At 36.8% G+C, this 22268-nt stretch overlaps 1 protein-coding gene across 1 annotated transcript in view; it reads right to left on the bottom strand.

Moving 5' to 3' along the window:
- Positions 1-22268, bottom strand: part of PTPRR (protein tyrosine phosphatase receptor type R) — a gene marked incomplete at its 3' end in the record, with an annotated part of 234267 nt that overhangs the window by 206458 nt on the left and 5541 nt on the right. Inside the window, exon 2 of the mRNA XM_084255015.1 lies at positions 5257-5549. Within this exon, the coding sequence (XP_084111141.1) occupies positions 5257-5549 (293 nt within the window). The remainder of the gene's footprint in view (positions 1-5256; positions 5550-22268) is intronic.

Genomic DNA, 22268 nt, shown 5'->3' with positions numbered 1-22268 from the left:
AGCTGCTGTCATAGAATTGTTTTGCACCCCTCTAGACACAAACCACACACACCCTCCTTGACCCCCCAACCCAAGTGAACGCAAGCAACCCAACTCAGGAGCACACTCTCCTCCCTCAAGTCTAGGACACCAACATAGGGCCAGGAACTGAACTGCATTCCCAATGTCGGAGTGGGAACTAGGGAGGTAGGCGGCTGCTGGGAAGGGGGCAGAGCAGAGCAGCGATTTGGGGGAACCCTTATTAAAGGAAGGGCTCAAGGACTGTCCCCTGCTTCTGAAGGAAGTGGCTTTTGACAAAGCTGCCCAGCAAGCCAAACAGATAGGCTTCTGCCACAATCTGCCAGCCCATGTGGCACTAGGCCTTACAAGATTTTGCCCCAGCTCCAGCCGCAGCACCCACGCTGCCTGCCACGTGCAGCTTTATGGCACCATCATTCAATGACGGGATGTTCTCCCTCTTCCTCATAGTTCTTCCTCTACCATGCTAAAATATTTTTTTTCTGTTTGGCTGTTCCAAAACTCCTTTTTGTTTTCAGTTGTGACAGTGAGTGTGTATATCAGAACCCAGAGGAGGTCCTGCCCTGTGCAGTCTTTTAGACCCTTTGCCCTGTAACACTTCTTAAGTTTTCAAAACCCAGGAATCTTCCAGAATGCTTCTTGAATGCAAATTTCTGGGATGCTTCTCATAATTGTGGAGTCAGAATCTGTAGGGAAGGGTTTGGGGGGTATTGGATCCCAGATGGTGTAAGATCATGTAGATCCTGGCAAAGGGAAGAGACTGGGTTTCATCCCTATGGGAAAGGAAAGGCTGTGTGTGTGTGTGTGAGTGTGTGTGTGCGGTGTTATGGTCTGATTTATGTTTGCTGCAGATCATTCAGACAAAAGTGGGAAATGGTGGGTGCAGAGGGACTAATCATATGGATATTGTAGTAGCTTATAAGGGAAAGAAAGGCGGAATGATGAAACAGGGAAATGAAGTTAAAGGCTTGGTTATTTTCACAGGATTTTGGGATTTTTCACCTGATTTTTTAAATTAATTTATTTACATACATTTTACATCATTGTTCATTTTAAAACTATGTTTGCTTTTTTTCCCCTCAGGTGTAGTTCCCATAGAATTTCCTCCACCGATTCTTCAGTGCACCATCACCACAGTCCCCTGTGCTTCTCTCCCTCCCTCCCTCCCTCCGATCCCTCTCCCTCTTCCTCCCCTGCAGGGTATCTCTGGTTTATACTTGTTTGTTTGTTTTGGGTTTTTTTTGTGTGTTTTGTACTGTTATTATTTTTCCTCTGATGTCTTATTTGGTTCCCCTATATTCCTGTTATAAGTGAAACCATCCACTATTTTTCTTTTTCCTTCTGGCTTATTTCACTGAGCACAATTCCTTCTAGCTCCATCCATGTTGCTGTGAATGGCATGAGTTTATCTTTTTTGATTGCTGAATAGTATTCCATTGTGTATATATGCCACATCTTCTTGATCCAGTCATCCATTTTTGGGCATTTGGGTTGCTTCCAGGTTTTACCTATTATAAATAGTGCTGCAATAAACATAGGGATACAGGTGTTCTTTTGAATCAATGTTTTTGTATCCTTTGCATAAATTCCTAGGAGTGGAATTGCTGGGTCATATGGTAGCTCCATTTTTAGTAGACTGAGGAACCTCTAGTCAGCTTTCCATAGGATTTTTGTAATGATTACAGAAGAATTGCACAATTCTGAGCACAGTGCTTAGCATACTATATATACAAAATCATAATTATCCTTTTTTTGTTGTTGTTGTGGGACCCTCGCCGGCGGCTGGGGAATGAACCCGCACTGCAGAGGCTGCAGGCAGCCTCGCAGCCCAGTGCTCAACCACTGCACCACCAGGGGAGGCCCTCATTATTATCTTTTGCCAAATAGATATTTAGTTGTGCCAACATCACATGATTAGTAATCTTTTCCTACTCACCTGTAATGTCTCATTGTCATTCTTTTCTTTTAGATCTTAATAACCTTTATAACCTTTATATTAAGGATTAAATAGTATGATAGTACAGTGATGTGTCTGTCTGTGTGCTAGTCTAGGTGAGTGGTGAACAAGTTGAGAAACTTTTTTTGGGGAATATTGCAGACAGTATCTTCACCTCCTGGACACTCCTGACCATTTTATGTACTCAGAGGAGTCTTCCCACTGCCTTAAGAGTTGTTATCTTTTCTTTTTTCCCCTCCTCCTCCCTCCCTCCTGCTTCCTCCTAATTTTCTCTCCCCTCCCGTTTCTGTCCTCGCCGTTCTCTACTTCCCCCTAGTCCTTCTCTACTCTTTTTTCTTTTATTTTCCCTTCCTGAAGTCCTTTTATTTTCCTTCTCTGACTCCTATAGAGTTAGCGATAATCGCCAAACATTTCCAAACCTCCCATTTTCTTAGATTTTGTCAAGGCTAAAGCATTCTTCATTCAGCAAGCTGTGCTGAACTTACAGAACTGAAAAGGTCTTCAGCTGCTTCCACCACCATCTTCACTCACACTCCTGGGGCCCCTCCTTCCTGATGTTATGGCTTTGTGGCTTAGTGAATACCTTGGGAAGCTAGTGATGAGCACTGTGGAACTTTCAGCATGAATTTGGTTAAAGGCACTAGAGTTTTTTTTATTTTGTTTTTTAACTCCTATTATAGCACCGACCTTGAGGACATTTGCATTCCCCTATGCTGCATCTATACAGAAATCTATACAGAAATCCTGACAAAAGCATCTGAATTGAGCATCTGGAACATAATTATCCTTCTTTGGGATAAATATTTTAATTGTGCTGCCCTTTTCTTGGAATAAATAAATCACAGATTCTCCTGATCATAGAAGAAAGGGGGAAATCAATTGTGGACAAATGTTCTTATGAAAGGAAATAGGGACAAGGATAGGGACAGATGCCTCTTTCAAGTCCCTGTTAAATTTCTTATTCTAAAGCTCACTGTCTTTTTGATGCCAGAAACAAGAAAGAAAAATATACAAGAGGGAGGAAAGTGACTTGTTCTGAGCTAGGAAGCCTTACAAGTTATACAAACATTTTGCAGAATGGGGTGGCTTTTCTACGGTAGCTGAAAATAAAAACAATAATTTCCCTAATTCAGGAAACTGATACTTACTAACACTATTCATTTGGTATAAATTCAGCTACAAAATAATTCTTTGGTGCCACAGTAATATTCCTGAAACAATATGGTCTCAAGTATGTATATGTGTGCATATATAATGTTTATTATATATATATTTATTTATTTACACACACTCACATATATAAATTAAACTTGGAGCACATATATTAATTGATTTGGTACATAGAGAGGTTATATATACTGTATATACACACATACATAATAGTTTAATATGTATGACATATATTTCTTATTCTTGTATGTCCTACCCACACAAACACACATCAGTTATGACACCAAAATCATTTAGCTACCTCAAAATAGCCCCTTTTTCACCTACACTCCATTCCTTAGTCTCTTTTATGGACAGAATGAACTTTCAAACCAGTTGATAACTGAATGATGTTGATCCTCTGCTTTTTGAGCAAACTGAGCACAATCAACATAATTTTTAAAAAAACCCACCTACATACTTGGTTTTCCTACTAAATCACCATGTGCATAAGTGATATAAGTAGATTACAGGGAACAATATCATTAACAGTTGTTGTAAGCATCCAAAAACCACAGCATAGAGGCTAGGTCCAGGAATAGGCTAATGTAGAAAAACTGTCTATTGCTTCCATGTATTCATCACCCAAAAGAAAAGAAAAAGCTTCTTCATGAATCTTTAAACTATAGATAAAGCAAAAGTGAAATGACCTGCCAGAATTCCTCATTGATGCCTTAATTAAACCAGTTAGTACATGACATTGCAAGACAGGATCAACCTCTAGAACTGTAATTCAAAGTGACTATAAGAGTTGATGACTATGGGTATATGATGGTCACAGGACAAAATGTCTCCCATGAGCTCTTGCATTATCACAGGCATATCCAAATACAGCGACATCATTAACATCATTTATCTTCAGTGAATAGGCAGAGTACATGACTTTCACCTTCAGAACATCTGTTACTCATATAAATGCAGAAAATATGTTCATGTATTTCAGGAGGCCAAATGACCCACATATTTTCTCTGAAGAGCTCATCCTGTATTCTCAATTTGTGACTTTATTGAATTACTGACATTTACCCCCAGACATTTCCAAGTAAAAATCAGAGACTAATTCTAGATACCCCAAATTATGAGTGAATCAAAAATAGTCAATGGATGATAGTTGAAGACATCAATGAATGGGTTTTTGATTCTCAACACTAAGTAATGTATTCTACATGTAGTATATTTTAAAAAATGAAAGAAGAAAAACTTGTTAAAATTGATTATATTTGATGCATAGAGAGATTATCAAAATGAAAATGTTTTCATTGAATCATTTTGGCCTTAAAAGTTAAGACATTTAATTATATTTTTGGACAGCAATGCAATAGCCATGTAGCTAAATGGATTCTCTTTTTGAGATTTTTAACTGGAGAGGAACAATGGTCAAAATAAGTAAATACTTACTGGTCAAGGCCAGTAAGTATTTTAAACTATCATAGCTCCACAAATTGAGACATTGTGACTGGGTTATAAACCTTAAGTACATAAGCAACAGTACTGTTGTACCATCTTGATGAATGAAGGTTGATACTTGTTCAGTGATATTAGAAATGCTATCCATCAATCCCAAAATATCTTATTTGCTATTATGGCAGAAAACTACCCTGAAACTACATTTCCTCCCTTTTAGTGGTTTCATGATTTCTTACAATTTGAGTCACGTGACCAGAAGATCTTCAATAAGTATTCCATTTATTTACATTAAACTGACACAAAGGCCTCTCCTAGAACACATCATGATAGAAGGCAGGGGGCTCAGTTCATGATATGATCTGCTGGAATGGTAAGGCCTCCCTAGATCAACTTTAAAATCAAATATTTTTTAAGCACCTACTATGGACCATGCACTGTGTAATGCACAAAGAATACAAATAAACTTTCCTATTTCGTTGTTTTACATTCAAGAGGAAGAAAACAGACAATAATCTAGGAAAAGCAAAGAAATATAAGAGAATGAGAAGTGCTATGGTAAATATGGGTGAGATTCGATTACTATTCAACATTACTATCCTCCACCTCCCCACCCCTATGGCAAAGATACAGAAGAAAGCACCAGCATCAATTAATGCAGTACTTACCACAACAATCACATTTGCTGCTGGAATAGGAAGGTTTTCCACTTCAAGATCTTGACCAGCCAAAGCCAACAGATTAAGAGATGGGTCATATGCAGGTCTAGGAAATACTGAATTAACAATTTGCTGGTGTTTGCTTATTTGAGCATGGGTAGAACGGTAGTTGTGTTTATAGATTTTGTGTGGAGCTACATCTAGACTCTTTTCAATGTCTTGTGAATGGTGATAAATAAAGGCTGGCTTCCCACTCTTCTGATGAATTGCCAAAAGGTGATCATTGTTTCCAGAAAAGCATCCTGAAAAGAGAAAAAAACAGAAAGAAAATCAAGGACTTTATTCAGTCTGATGAGTAAAAATGTCTGAAAAAGAAAATTCTTTTCGGGCCTCCCCGGTGGCGCAGCGGTTGAGCGCTGGGTTGCGAAGCTGCCCGCGGCCTCTGCGGCGCCGGTTCGATCCCCGGCTGCTCCCCCGCCACTGGAGGAGGGTCCCACATGGCGCGCAGACCTCTCCTGCCGCCCACTGCTCCGCTCAGCAGTGTACTTCGGTCCTTCTGCCTGCTCTGCTCCCCGCTCTGGCTCTGGTGAATTCTCTCACCCTCCCGCACTTCTGACTGTACCCAGTGCATGTATAAACAAACAAACAAACAAACAAACAAATAAATAAATAAACATGCCTCTATTAAAAAAAAAAAAATAAGAAAATTCTTTTCTAAGAAACTTAAAGATTTGCAAAAGATCTAAGTACATTAATCTCCATCTTTTTACAAACTTCATCAGACATTCTACTCTCTTTCTTAGTCAGGAATTTCCTCCTTTATCTAAATCCACAGTCCCATGGCCCTGTTCCTGGATTTCCTTTCTGTTCCGCAGATGATAAGCATGTTGTACCCAAGCTTTTATCCCTTTAATCAATAATGTTTCATATAATCCTTATTTCATACTTATTTTATCATGCTTTTATGTGTTATTTTAAAAAATTGCTTGTAGAGTATTTTAAGTTGACTGACAGTAGAAACCTGAGTACACTAATTATGGAGGCAAGTTCCAGTTGTGCAGCAACATCCATTTTCTCCTTCTTACTTAGCAATCTGGCTGTCCAAATAAAGAACACATTTCCCAGCCTTCTCTGCAGCTAAGTGCTGTCATTTGATCAAGGTCTAGCCATTGGGATGTGAGTAAACATGACATGAACATGACTTTCCTTTCCACCTGTTTCTCCTATATGTTGGCTGAAATGCAGATGATCTAGTTGGACCACATGATGGAAACCATGAGTTCAGGGTGGTAGAGCAATAAGACAGAAGAAGCCTGATCAGGAGGCCTATGATGAAAGTGGAGCTACCATATGCCAACTCCAGAATTCCTACTCACACCCTATGGGAGAAGTTATTATCTGTCTTGTTTTAGCCACTGTTATACTAAGTATCTTAGTTACAGCAATTGAACCTATATACTAACTGATATATGCATCTTTATTCTTCTATTAGGTAAATAAGCATTGAAATGAATATTTTTTGTCATGGATCATAGGAGAAAATAGATAATACGTATGAGTCAAAGAACAATAGATGAAATACCAATGAGAAAGGCAAACTTAAGATCTGTTATATAAGATGACAACTAGAGTGAGCATATCACAAAGTAATAATAGCACACACATATACCTAGCAAGCCTAGGTTCCCCAGATTTTCCCTTGGTATAGCTATGGCAACAAAAAGTTGCACAAAGAATCTTCTCACCCTCCTGCACATCTGGCCTGTTCCCCAGTTCTTGGATAAATAAATAAATAAATCTTTAAAAAAAAAAAAAAAAGTTGTACCAATGCTATTCTTAGAAAACTACTTATATCTTTTTATTTTTAAAGATTTATTTATTTATGCACACAAGAACTGGGGTACAGGCCAGAGGTATGGGAGGTGAGAGGATTCACCAGGGACAGAGTGGAGAACAGAACAGGCAGATTGACTGAAATACACTGCCAAGGGGAGCAGTGGATAAGTCAGGAGAGGTCTGCTGTGCCATGTGGGTAGCAACCTGGCCAGGGATGGAAATAATGCAGCAGAGGCTGCAGGTAGCTTCACAGTGCTATGCTTAACCCCTTGTGCCACCAGGGAGGTCCCCAAGCTCATTCTCGTCTCCACATCTTTTGTCTCATGATCTGCCTTCTCCTTTTACCTTACTTATCCCTTCATTTCCTCAACCTTTGAACTAAGAGTCCCTTATTGGGAAAACACATTTCTCAACCTACATAGAATTTGTTATATACAAACTCCTGCATTTCAAAGAGTAGGTCTAAGTGTCCCTCTCTTGAGAAAAGAATAACTAGTAGAAGAAAATATCTTCAGATGAAGAATTATGTGAACTTTGATTTCATCTTTCTCTCTGTACATTGATTCTTCTCTCTGTACTGTTGTCTCTCTGGACAATAGTTTTCATAAAGCTCAGGCTGTAATAAAGCAGGCAGGTTGCTCACAGAGCCACATTTCTATGCTCAGTTTTGACCAAGTTAGGACTATTTTTTTTTAACATGCAGTAGTTTCTTACATGCACTGTGTGTACTTACATTAGTACTTTGTACTCATTTTTATTAGCTGATTTTCTACATCTATTCAAACTCTGATCTCCTCTAAGTCTGTCAACAAATGCAGAGCAGCACTTAAGGCAACATTAATCTTGTCATAAATTTTCACAAAATGAGCCAATTAGTGAATACCTGTTGATAGTGTCATCTGACTAAACCCTTCCAGAGCACTATAATCATTTAGTAAATTACTTTTCATAAGATACTGAATGAGCCTCTGTGATCAGAAAGTTAAAATGCATCTAAAACATTTTACACCATTTTCCATTAACAAAACAGTTACAAGAATAATAACAGTGTTTGGTGGAATTTTGCCAGTGAGACCAAAAATAATTAAAGTTACCTGTTCTGAATTTCACACCACATATGTTCCTAATGGCTATTTCATTTCTAAATCTGAGGAACTCATTTCATATTCAGAACAGCAAAATGTACAGTTATTTCAAGAATTTAAGAAGTGAATCATTAGAAAAATAATAAATTCTACAAGATTTAAGGAAAACAGTGACAAGATAAATATATATTTCTTAAAGATTACCCTGGCTATATAAGAAAATGAAGTGAAAGGAAGCAAGAATAAGTTCAAAGGTATCAGGCAAAATATCTTAGAATATAGGAGAATAGCCCAGACAAGGTGGCAGTAGAGATAGAACAAAGATGAATCCCAGGCCTCCCTGGTGACACAAGGGGTTCAGTTGCAGCACTATGAAGCTATCCACAGCCACTGCAGCATGAGTTCGATCCCTGAAGGCCAGGGAGCTACCCACATGGTGCAGTAGACCTCTCCTGTCTCACCCACTACTCCCCTTCCCTTATCTAAACTTCAATCACCTATTCTGTTCCCCCCTCTGTCTCTGGTGGATCCCCTCACCCCCTGCACCTCTGACCTGCACCCCAGTTCTTGTATGTATAAATAAAATAAATCTTTGGGAAAAAAAAGAATAAAGATGAATTCCAAAACTATTAAGGAAATGAATTGACCAAAACAATGGTATTAATTCAATGATTGTGTTAATGTTGTGGAAAGAAAGGTGCAGTAGTGATTCAAGCAACATTGTTTTTAGTGGGCAGCTGACTGCTTGAGAATGTCCCTTATGGAAAGAAAAGTGAGTTTGTGGTGCCTACAGTGTATAGAGGCAGAAATGTCTAGAGAGCAATGTTTATGGAGAACTCAAGAGGAACCTCTGGATTAGAGATAAACACTTAAAAGCCATAAGCATGCTAATGGAAAATTGAGAGCTGAGATTACTTAGGGAAACTTGTAGAATGAGAAGGACAATGAATCTGCAACTCAGACACACTATTAAGGAGCAGTTGAAGGAATAAGAAGTAAAATCAGAGATAGTGCAAGTGTGGGAGGTATGGAAAGAACGTGACACGAGTCTGTGGTCAGTTAGTGTTTAGTGTCCCTGAGAGTCTAAGAGTTTAATCAGACTTGTTTTACTGACTTGAAATTCATCAGTGGAAGCTGAGCCCGGATATCTAGAGGACCAGATTCAACATGGAAAAAACTCGGGACTAGCATTCTGGAAGCACTAATAATCCTCCACTGTTAAGTCTTTGAATAAAAATAAAATTATATCATTTTATAGGCTTTAAAATTTATTTTAAGATTCTGAATCTGTGTAAGATGGCGTAAACATCATTTGCCTTGTTGCTCACACTATACAGAACTTTGACACTAGGAATAATGCAAAAAACAGCCATTTGAGGGTAATGGAAAGTAGCCTGGAGATTAGGGAAGTAAAAGTGAATTCAAGGTTCCACAGTGTCAACAGTGAATTTACCATCTCCCTCTTCCTCTGATACTCAACATCAGGTGCTACAGAGACAAGTCCACCCCCCTCCTTCTTCGCCATTCTCTGTGCTCCACCACAAGCACTCTTGTGGCAGCAGTGGGCTTAGCCATTAACATGAGCCTCCAGGATGGAAAACTCTGCAAGAGAGGAGCCTTTCTCTATACCAGTGAAACTGGAGCTCTGAGAGAGTGGAGCCAGATGTCACAGCTTTTTCCTCTTTCTGTCCTCCTACTTGACCCTGGACTCAGATGCAGTTATAAATGTACAAGAAACTCACTTCAAATATGAAGCTATAGATAGGCTTAATGTGAAAGGATTAAAAAAAAAAGTCTAGCATGAAAACACTAATCAAAAGAAACTACTGCAGGTTTTTACCTGATGTCTGAAAGTAGGTCTTTCCAGAAAAACCTTTCATAAGCTGAAAATGATATGAACTAAAGAAGCAATTACTATTAATTCATATGAAAAAAAATTTTGAGAATCTCCAGACCCCAAAATAATCTCCTAAATTATAACAAATATCACATAATCTAAATGCACACTAGCACACAGGGAAAGCAGGAATGGTAGCTTGTATAAAGTAGTCCCCGCCCCGCCAACCCACAACCACCCAAAGGAGCTCGGCAGCACAGCTCCTGCTGCTTTTGCTGCTGGGTTAGATACAAAGTCTCTATAATGGCTGCTGCAAAACAAACGCTGAATGCTGGTTTTGCTTTTTCCTCTGTCCTTAAAGTAAAACCCTCTTTAAATTTCTTTCAATAAACAGGTAGGTCTTTTAGAAAAGCAAAGTGTCCTATAGCAAACTTTCACAAAGTAGGGGGTATCTGCTGTATAAGACAACACAGAGTTTAAAGCAAAGAAAATAACCAAGAATAAAGAGAGACATTATATATAGTCATGTTAAACAATGCGATAGGCATGAGAGTACATAATAATACTAAGTATGTATGCACCCACCAGTTTTTATGAAGTAAAAACTGACCAAAGTGAAGGGATAAAGGTAAATCCACAGCTACAGAAAAGATTTTAACATTACTTTCTCAATAATAGAACAAGCAGAATGAAAATTAGTGAGTTCAAAGTTATGAGAACAGACAATACAATTAACCAACAGGATTTAGTAGATATTTATTAAAGACTCCAACCTAGAACACCAGATACATATTCTTTTTTAGTGCACATAGGACAGTCACCAAAATAGAACATAACCTGAGACACAAAACAAACTTAGCATATTTAAAAGAACAGAAATTGTACAAAATATATTCTCTGACCATAACAAACATAAGCTAGAACTCAGTAAAGAAAGAAAACAAGAATATTTCCAAACATCTGGAAATTACATAGCATGCTTCTAAATATCCATGGGTCAAATAATTTTTACTAGATAAATTAGAAGGTATTTTGATATTTGAAGATATTTTGATATTTGAAGATATTTGATATTAGAAGATATTAGATAGATATTAGAAGATATTAGATAGATATTAGAAGATATTAGAAGATACTTGATATTTGAAGATATTTTGCTTAGAGGACAATTTATAACATTAAATGCTTATATTAGAAAAGAAGATCTCAAAATCCATACCTTAAGCTTCCACTCTAAGAAACTAGAAAAAAAGAAGAGCAAAAGAGATCAGGCAGAAAAAAATAAGTAAATTAAAGGCAGAAATTATGATGTTGATAAAGGAAACAACAGAGAAATCAATGAAACAAAAGCTAATTTTTCGATAAAACTCTAGCAGGACTGACAAAGAAACAGAGAAAACACATATAACCATTATGAGAGGGAAAGGAAAATATCACTACAGACCAGCAGTTAAAAAGCTAAGAAAATACTATGAGCAATCTTCTGCAGATAAACTCAACATTTAGAAGAAATGACTAATTTCTCAAAAACCACAAACTAGTGACACCAAGAGCAAATAAATTATGGATATTGTCCCAAAATTTAAAAAGACATTAAATTTTTTTCTGAAAAAGAAGGATCAAACAGTCTCACTGGCAAAATTCCACCAAACATTTAAAGGAAAAAAAAAAAAAAAACAGCCCATCAATTTCACACAAACTTTTCCAGAAAATAGAAGAGGAAGCACTCTTCAAATCAGTTTATGAGGGCCTCCCTGGTTGCGCAAGCGGTTAAGCACTGCACTATGAAGCAATCCACAGCCTCTGCAGCACGAGTTCAATCCCAGGCCAGCCAGGGAGCAACCCACATGGTGCAGCAGACCTCTCCTGACTTGCCCGCTGCTCCCCTCAGCAATGTATTTTCAGTTGGTCTGACTGTTCTGTTCCCCACTCTGTCTTGGTGGGTCCTCTCACCCCCTAAATCTCTGGTCTGTGCCCCAGCTCTTGATTGCATAAATAAATAAATATTTTTTTAAAAAATCAGTATATGAGGCCAAAATTATCCTCATAACAGAGACAGATAACGTACTGAAAATGAAAACTACAGATTAATAGTAGTTCACCCATGAACAAAGATGAAAGATTGTCAACAAAATATTAGCAAATTGACTGTAGAAACATATGAAAAGAATAACATAATAGCATAATAAAGTGAGGCTTATCCTGGGAATGTAAGACTGCATCGATATTTGAAAAGCAATCAATATAATCCACCCCATTGAAGTCTAAAGGTGTGTATCAATTAATGCAGAAAAGCCTTTGACAAAATTCACATGTATTCATAATTTAAAAAAAAAACAATTATGCAAACTAGAAATGGAAGGGAAGTTTCTCAATCATAAAATGCATCTTACAAAAGTCTGCAGCTAACATTATGTTTAACGGTGAAGGACTGAATGCTCGCCTCTGTCAAAGATAGTGAATAAGGCAAACATAAAATCTTAACACTCCTGGGCAACATTGCACTGAAAGTCTTAGTCAGTGCAATAAGACAAAGAAAAGAAATGAGTCATACATATTGGAGAAGAAGAAATAAAACTGTTCTATTTACAGATAGTTGGTTATCTATGTAAAAAAATCCCAAGGAGTCTACCAAAATATTCTTAGAAACACAGATGAGTTTAACAAAGTGTAAATATGCAAGGTCAACCTATAAAAATCTATATAATTTCTATAAACTAGAAATGTGCAATCAAAAACTGAAATTTAAACAAATTTGCAACCATTCCAAAAAAATAAAACACTTAGGTATTAACCTAACATGAGCAAAACTAAAAAAATCTTTACAAAGACATAGTAAATGACAGTGTGTCAATAAATTAAGATTACATAATTAAGATTAAAATGAAACACTAGGATATACATATTCTAAAATTTGCACAGAAAAGTAAAAGAAATAGAATATCTAAAACAATTTTGAAAATGAGTAATAAAGTTGAAGGTATAATATTGCCGAATTCTAAGACTTCATATAAAGCTACAGTAATCAAGACAGTGTTAATTAGGAATTGACACTCAGATTAACAAAACAAAACAGAGGGTTCAAAATAGATCCAGAGAATATATTATTTGATTTTTGACAAGATGCCTAAACAATAAAGGATAGCTTTTTCAAAGTGATGGTAGAATTGTTGGACCTCCGTATGCAACAAAATGAATCTTATCTAAACTTCATACTTTGTACAAAGATTAACTTAAGAAGATCATAGACCTAAATGCGTGATGTACAACCATAAAACTTTTAGGAGAAAATCTTTCTTACCTTAGGTCAGGTAAAAAGAGTTCTTAGATAAAAGAAAAGAAATTGATGAACTGGACTGGATCAAAATAAAATGCTTTTTGCTCTGTGGAAGACAACTGTTAAGAGAATAAAAAGGCAACTACAAAGTGGGAGAAAATAATTATAAATCATATATCCAAGAAAGAATTTGTTATCAGATATATAAAGAACTTTCAAAAAAGGAAATTATTTAAAGATAGGCCTATTTAAAGATGGGCCAAAAACTTGAATAGACATTTTATCAAAGAGAATATAAAAGAGACAAATAAGTTTATGAAAATGTGCCAATCCTATTAGCCAGTGTGGAAATGCATATTAAAACCATGATAAGATGCTGGGCCTCCCCTGGTGGCACTGGCAGTTGAGCGCCACAATGTGAGGCTGTCCACAGCCTCTCCAGGGCCGGTTCGAACCCGGCCAGCTGGCAAGGGTCCCACATGGCATGGCAGACCTCTCCTGTCTCTCCTGCTGCTCCCCTCAGCAGTGTATTTTGTCAGTCTGCCTGTTCTGTTCCCCGCTCTGTCTCTGGTGAATCCTCTCACCCCCCACACTTCTGGCCTGTAGCCCAGTTTTTGTATGCATAAATAAATAAATCTTTAAAAAAAAAAAAACCAAACATGATAAGATGCCACTACACACCTGGTAGAATTGTTAAAATGGATTTGAAGCAATGATAAGTTTTATGCCTTGCAAAATGGTAAGGCACTATGTAAATTTGTCTGGCAGTGTCTTATAAAGTTAAATGTATATTTCCCATATGGACCCAGGAATTCCATTTCTGTATACTTACCCTAGCAAAATAAAACTCATGTTCACATGGAACTCTGTAAGCAATTTTTCTGTGGCAGCTGTAGTCATAATTGCCCTCAAATGAAAACAACTCAATGTCCTTAAGTCGGTGAGTAGATAAACAAACTATGACACATCTATATAATGGAATATTACTCATCAATTAAAAAGGAATGTACTATTGATCCACACAACAATTTGGATGGACTTCAAATTCATTAGGCTGAGTGAAAGAAGACAGTTGCAAAAAGTCACATAATGTGTGATTATATATATATATATGGCATTCTCAAACAATAAAATTATAGTGATTCACAGAAGAATAAAAGTTAAGGCTTAGAGGTTGGAGGATGGAGGAGTTTTTTTTTTTGTTTGTTTTGCTTTTGTTTTATAAGTTAATGAAATTTTCTGTACTGTAGCAGTATTTACACGAATCTATATGTGTCAAAATTCACAGAACTACATGCCAAGGTCAGGAAGCAAGACCCCACAGGCAGTTGTAAAGAATGTGTAGGGGGTGGGGAAAGGCACAAAGTTGAGTAACAAACATGTTCTGTGCATTAGTGTCCTTGGTGGTATTAGCAAAGCAGAGATCCAGAGATTCCAGTTGAGATCTTTAGAAGTCAGACCTTTCTTCTTTTCCCCAAGGGGAACAGTTCTTAGCAACAGCAGTTTTGACAGAACCTGTGTTTCGGAAAAGGAGAAATGGCTTTGAGCCCAGGTATCTTTTGGATAATCCCAATGTTGTCAGAAGCAAATCTGAGTTGGCTCTTAGGAGTGGATGTGGGGCTACAGCTACTGCTGTTAAGATGAGTCGGGTGTGAGGATCCTGGCCAAGCACGTAGACCTACCTACAGCAGGGGTGGCTAGCAGTTGAATTGTGAATCCAACCCACCTGAATCCTTTCCCCATTTTAACGAAAAACACTTTGGATGTGGAATGAGACATATGGAACCTTGTGCTTGAAGATACATTTTATGATGATCTTGCACATCATCTGAATCAAAGGTTGAGAATTAGTTTTGGACCCACAGAACTCACTGATTGGTGACCCTGGGCAACTCCACTTCAGTGGACACAACGTTTAGCATCATGTACACAAAGTTGTAGACTATTGACTTCTTGGGCCTTCTAGACAGAAGAACAATGAACTAACAATGAACATTTTCAGTCTTGAGTTTTCAAAGTATTTCTAAGTATGCATTCAGCAACGTCTGTTTGGGTTTAACCCTCAGACTCTCCAGTTACAGAGTGCAATTCCTGTTGGATGGTAAATCTTGTTTCCCAAACGAAAATTTAAAGTGCTGTGAGCCTTTGTTATGTAATGAATTCTGCATTATGCCAAATATATAAATCTCTATTTTCAATTTTTCTCTAGTTTCACTGCTGCAGGAATATAATTATAGAAGGTGATACCAATGGCAACAACACAATTGAAGTAGTAGAAAGAAATTAGATGTTGTAACTGAGTCCCTCCCACACTTGGGGACAACTGTGATGTGTCTTTGAATTTAAAAAAAAAAAAAACACAAAATAATGAAGAATACTGTATTATAAAAAATTATCTGTAAAGACCAAGATGTTTAGTATGGTTCAGAGTATAAGGATTTTAGGGTGAAGCAACTGTCACTTTCTAGTTGAGATTTAGGGCTCATTAAACTCTTTGAGATTTAATTTCCTCGTCTACAAAATAGAGGAGGGTTATTATAACAAATGAAAGTACGGAATGCCAGATATAGGTTTTAGAACATAATAGGACCTCAACTGACAGCCACAGATAAAAATTAAGATTTTAAAAGTTTTTTTAAAATAAGGAATTTTACTCCCCCCAAAAGTCAATAGAATACTGTAATATGTTTTAAAACTACTTTTTCTTAACTAAAAATTGTATTTCATCTCTAAATGTAAATCTGTATCTAAAAAATGATGAATAAACTTCAGAAAGTACTTGCAGCATATCGGGGAGGGAAGAAAGCTAGATTTCATTAGATTGAAGAGTGGGAGATAAAGTAAAAGCAGCAGATGTGGACAATTCTTACAAGAAGTTTCGGTGTGATAAGAGAGTGACAGTGTGTTATCAGGAAGAGGAGTTATGATTTGATTTTTCTCTAAGGAGAAATGTGAGCATTTTTAATGTTTACAAAAGAATCCAGTTGAGAAGATGCTGAAGATATAGGAGAAAGATGGAAGACAATCAGTAGACTGAGCTCCTGCAGACCATCAGAGGAGTGAGGACTCAGTACAGGTCAGGGTGAGCCTTTGACTGGAGGGAGCCATTTCTTCCCCTATGATATGGGAGTGTGAGGGGAAGGCAGGGCAACCAGGGGTGTTAAGGGTCTTGGTGGTGACGTTGAGCAAGTTATCTTCTGATGGTTTTTGTTTTCTTTGTGTAGAATGGACTTGATATCATCACATAAGAAAGAGAGGACAATGGAGAAAATATTAGAGGTTTTGGGAGAATGGAGAAGGATTGAATTAGCTGTTGAATCAGGAGAGAGGAAGTTGATATGAGATAAACAGCAAGATTCTTCATCTTTATTGAGAGGTCAGTGAAATTTTCTTCACCCATTAAGGGATATATTTTCTCTCACGGACAGTTCAGTAAGTAGCTTGTCAACTCATCTACATTTATAAAATAAAAATGCTTTTATAGCAGAAGCATTTACATGAGAATGATTAATTTTGATGGTCATAAAATTTCACAATTGAAATTTCATTCTGTATAAGATCTTGCTAACCTCTGAAGAGACCTTAAACTAAGGACAGAGAGAAATATATGAAATCACAATATTAAGAATAACTGTTGATTATTTCAAATTCAGTGTTGGCAATTTCTGAAGACACAAGGTAGAAAAAGCCTTGCATACCCCCTCTTAGAATATATCCTTGTTTAGCAAGTGTTTAAATCAGTGTCAGTAACTTACGGAAGGAAAAAAGGATGAAACAGTGTTCTCGAAAGAGACCTGAAAGAGTAAATAAATGATCACAAAAAGGCAACTTTGTTCTCTAATTGTGTACTCATCACCATTTAGTTCTAGTCACATTGTCCCAAAGGAATCTGTCATAATTGTGTGATGTTCCACTCCATAATATATATTTATTAGTGAAAAATAACTATTAAAGCTGGACAAAAATCAGGAAACACGACACCATTTTATTGTAGTTTTCCCACCAGCACATAGCACACATAGTGGATTTTTCCTGGAATGGCTGTCAGCTCTGACATCTATGTGACAAATTCACATAGAGAAAAGAGTTGGAGAGGTAGTACTCAAATTAGAAAGTAGATCTCTTAGCACTTAATTCATTGCTTTAAAAAATATTTTCCTTTTTCAATACTATGAATAAGCATGTTCTATATAAATTTTCACTGAAGATGGAATGGGATCAAGAAGGAATGTGGTTAAGACCACTGGTCTCAGACTCTGCTGGAGGAAGTGAGATTCCAGTCAACTCAGAAGGAAACAGTCAGATCTGTGCCAGTTCCTGAAGAGCTGAGTGGAAGGATGCTAGAACGATGCTGGAGTGAATATTTTTCTCTTAAATTCTACACACCCATTAAGAGAAGACCTTCATCAAAATATACTCTCTAGGGAAATGCAGAAGTGAAGAAAAATAATCATATAGCTGGGAAGTTGAAAATTACTAAGCTTTGCAGCAATCATAGGAATTGAGTTTTATAAGCACTTACCGAATGAAGGAGTGCATTTGTAAAATCTAACTTTTACACACCAGTCGTTGTTATGCAGACAGCTAAAATATTATTTGCTGTTATAGGGATTAGCAACTATTTCCATCATTTTTATTGTAGAGTTGCCCAGATGACTTGAAGGCTGGACTCCAATTACAAGACAAAGAAAAAGAACTCTCCATGTTAAGAGTAATTGTCACCAGAAATTCTAGTAAATAATTCTTAATAGAAATTCTAGTAAAATACAGCAAAGTGAACATTAGAATATACAACGATTAAAATATTGCCATTTTTCAAATGCTTGGATTACATCACTTTGCTTTTATGATAGACTTATTTAGACTTAATAGACTTATATAGACTTAATTAGCATCTTATTTTGCAAACTTAAAGAAACTTGAACAGGATTTCTCCTTTTATTACCAACTGAAAAGCGAGATTGCATTCAGCATTTGTTTTTCAGCAGCTGTTAGAGAGGCAGTGTGCACCCCAAACAGTGAGAACAGCATTGCCAAGTTCCTGCCTTGTGAACTACTTTACACAGGTTGAGTGTTCCTATTTTTTGCAATATAATATTTTTTTTATTTTATGTGTTATTTGGTGTGATTTGGTAGGTTATTTTTGTGTCTGGGAATGCTAAAAAGTTTTCCATATAACTACATGATAGTTGCTTCTTGGTTTTACGCCATTTTGATTTATGAAACATTTCATAGGAATCCTCCACTTTCAGAAAACCTTACTACAGAGACATAAATGCCCAAATACTGGGGAAAAGAAAGGGGAGAAGGAAGTCCACAGTGGCTACTTGAAGAGATCCCTGCTCTGGTCCCCTTTGTCTTTATTTAGGGATTTCAGGGGCACTTAGTAGGTCCCTTAGGTCAACACCTCTACTCCATCCTGTTCTCGCTCCTTCATTCATCATTTGAAATTAATACCACTAGCTAAGGCACTGATCTCTCATAATCCTTTGAAAAATAAGAATTTTCTAGTGAAGGACCATACAATTAGCCTCATGTGGCTGAGAGCAATAGATATACATTTCAGAGTTTCACAAGCCCTACAAACCTGCATGTTCCAGTTAAGTTCAAGCCTATAGTAATGAAAATTATACAGGTAAGCCCCAGTTCAAAAAGATAGTTGGAATCCAGAATCTCTCAAGTATGCATGTCTCTCCAACACTGGCTCAAACACAAAAGTTGTACCACAGTACCAGTTAACTATTTATCACTCTCCTAATCAAGTAATACCTTAAACTTACATGGCACTTACCAAGAAAAATATTTTATATACATCATATACAACAGCCCTACAGTTGTATAGTATATAATTGCCATAGTTTTAAAAGGAGAGTCTGACAAAGATTAAATAATTTTCCATAAGGTACAGATCTAGTGAATGACTATCCCTGGATCTGAACCTGATCTCAATGTCGGTGCTCCAAACTGCTAAGGTATTCTGCTAAAGGTTTTCTAAAAATATAAAGTATTTTCCCCTGGCTACAATGTTCTGTTCTCTAAGTTATTTCATTTTCTTCCAGGAAGAATTAAAAAAAAAACTGTCTCAAACCAACAAGGCAAAAAAAAAAGCGAATTGCTTATAACCTAAAGCCACACCTTTACAGTGTGGACTTACAGTCATTCAAACTAAATCATCATGGTTTTGTTTGGCCTACTCTGTGTGAACGTCTTTCCCAGGTAAGAAAAAGCAACTCAGTGCTCCTGGGCAGTTATGCTTATTGCTTCATGTCCTCCCCAGTCTCCACCAGGAATTAGGTGATTATCTCAGTGAAACAGCAGCAGAGCTTGACTTTGTCCGCGTTGCTGTTCGGGCCTGTGGATCGCTGTAAGAAACTTACTCTATTCTCACTTAGGGTCTTTTACATATAATCAGTAGTTCAGGACTGTGTTAGCCATTCTGTACATTTCAGTATGAAAATGACATTGCTTCAGATCTAAACTAGGAAAAAAAATTCAGTTCCCCACCAAACCTGGCATTTACTTTAGTGCAATTAGACATATTGATCAAGACTGCTGTTTCATGTAATAGTTTTGTATGTTCTTGATCCATGTGGCTAAAAATTTAATACAAATCAACATCTTAATAAATTGCAATCAAATGAGATTTCATAATGAGGAAAGTCTACATAACCATTATGAATAAAGATTATTTAAATGAAAGTGCCAATGCTTACAATACAAATTTGCTAATTGTCATTCTGTGGCAAATATCACAACAATAGATACATATAGTGATATTACTTAGTGAACAAGCATCAGGAAATTTGATCTTAAAAGAAGATTTTACCATTAAATTTTCAAAGCTATTAAAATCTTTTATGTTGAGACATCAATGCTACTCTAAGTGTCAGCATTTTATGAGGGCTTTGAAGATAAAAACTGCACTCACAGGTCAAGAAAGAACTTTCAAAATCTCACTTTAAAGGAAAGAAAGGTTTTCTCTACCTCTTGAATTCGACTTTACAAACAGCTTTTAAAAGATTTAACAATAAACTTGTCATAAAACATAACGTCCATGACATAATTAGAACTAATGGCAATGAATGACCTTTTGATGTGTGATTCCATTATCTCATAAAAAGTGACTTTTTGAGGGGCCTCCCCAGTGGCGCAGTGGTTGAGTGCTGGGCTGCAAAGCTGCCCATCAGCCTCTGCAGTGCTGGTTTGATCCCCGGCCCCCCAGGTGAGGGTCCTGCATGGTGCACAGACCTCTCCTGCCGCCTGCTGCTCCCCTCAGCAGTGTACTTCGGTCCCTCTGCCTGCTCTGCTCTCCGCTCTGACTCTGGTGAATTCTCTCACCCTCCTGCGCTTCTGACTGTACCAGTGCTTGTATAAATAAATAAATCTTTAAAAAAAAGTGACTGTTTGAGACTATCTATATCCATATCTATATGCTCACATACTCAGAAACTTTCTGTGATGGTTTGGTTTGTATTTGAGGGAACAGGGAGGGTTAGACTTTTTTGGTCTCTATTTTTTTTAACTCACTGCCTTAAACTCCTGGTTTGAATGAGTAAGTGGTGGTTCGTGTCCACTATTATAAAATAGATGACACCCATCCATAATCAGGTTTAGGATTCCTGGGTCCATTCCTTTGTATACAAATATGCTATGGGCTTTATCTAATTCCTTGATCTTTTCAAATAAGGATATTAATCTCATTTCCATCATAGAAAAGCATATAGGAATGCCTATCTCAGAGGAGGTTGACACTACATCCATACTACAACCAGTATGCCTATCTCAGAGGAGGTTGACATACATCCACACTACAACCAGCATTCACTATGTTTAAATGAAAGCTTTTCTGTCCCATTCCTACTTCTTAATAACCAATAAATGTAAATTGGATTGAAGGAGCAGTCTTAAAATCAATCTTACTAGTTTGGGTCATGAGATGTAATCTTTTTATCAATGTAATGTATCATAATTTTATTTTGCCATGTACATCCCAGATATATTTATTCTTATTTACATGAACACTTAATGATGCTATTTAGGTAACAAGGACAATTCTAGAGAATGGTATAGAGAGATAAAACAGCAATAATGTTATTGTGCTAAAAAAGAAAAACAACTTGAATATGCATGGTTTTCCCAAAGGAAAACCCAGGAAAGCTACTTGAATGAAATGCGGTATCAAAGAAAGGACCCATAAGGCAGACAATGCCTGCCTAAGAAATGAAGTTGGAGAAAGAGCTACATAGATAAAAAAGCAGAACATGGGTATTTAAGATCAATGAAACAATGTGAAAAGGATAAGAAGCATGGCAAACCAAAAGGAAAATGGTGTCGGTATGATAATAGTATGCAAAATAGGATACAATAGTGGGAGATGAGGATGTAGTCAAGAAAGTCCTGATAGTGAAGGCATTTGCCATGCTAATGAGTTGGATTTTATTCTAAGAGAAAAGGAAATAGCTGCATTAAAGAAATTTACAAAGAGAGAATATGATCAGGTATGTCTATAGTGTTTTACTTATGACATTATTAAGGATAGATTTGTTAAAAAATTACTATAAGATGCTATAATAGAAATGAAGACCAGTTTCCAGGCAGTGATATGAATATGTATGGTGTAGAAGAACTCATGGTGAGAAGACGTAGTGACCTTTTGTATGAAAGTAACAAAGGAGGAATCCAGAGTGAGTTATTAGTTTTAGGCTTGGGTGATTATGGGTAGAATCTTGGTATTATTGACAGTGATAGGAAATTTAGAAATAAAAACAAGTGTAATGAGAGACACTGAGTATTAACAGCTGGTATAAGATCACTCTTTAGTGACCACAATTATTAGGCAAGTATAAGAGAGACACCTGTGATGGACATATGGGTTTAGGAATCTTTGCTCTATAGGTTAAAATATAATAATCCAGGGAGACTGTACAAAGAGAAAAGGGAAAAAAAAAGACCAAGGACAAATAAATTCCAGATATACAATGGAATA

This window comes from Talpa europaea (assembly GCF_964194135.1).
Source record: "Talpa europaea genome assembly, chromosome: 15".
NCBI lineage: Eukaryota > Metazoa > Chordata > Mammalia > Eulipotyphla > Talpidae > Talpa > Talpa europaea.
Note: the sequence above shows the minus strand (reverse complement) of the source record. Positions and strands in the feature narration are given on the sequence as shown.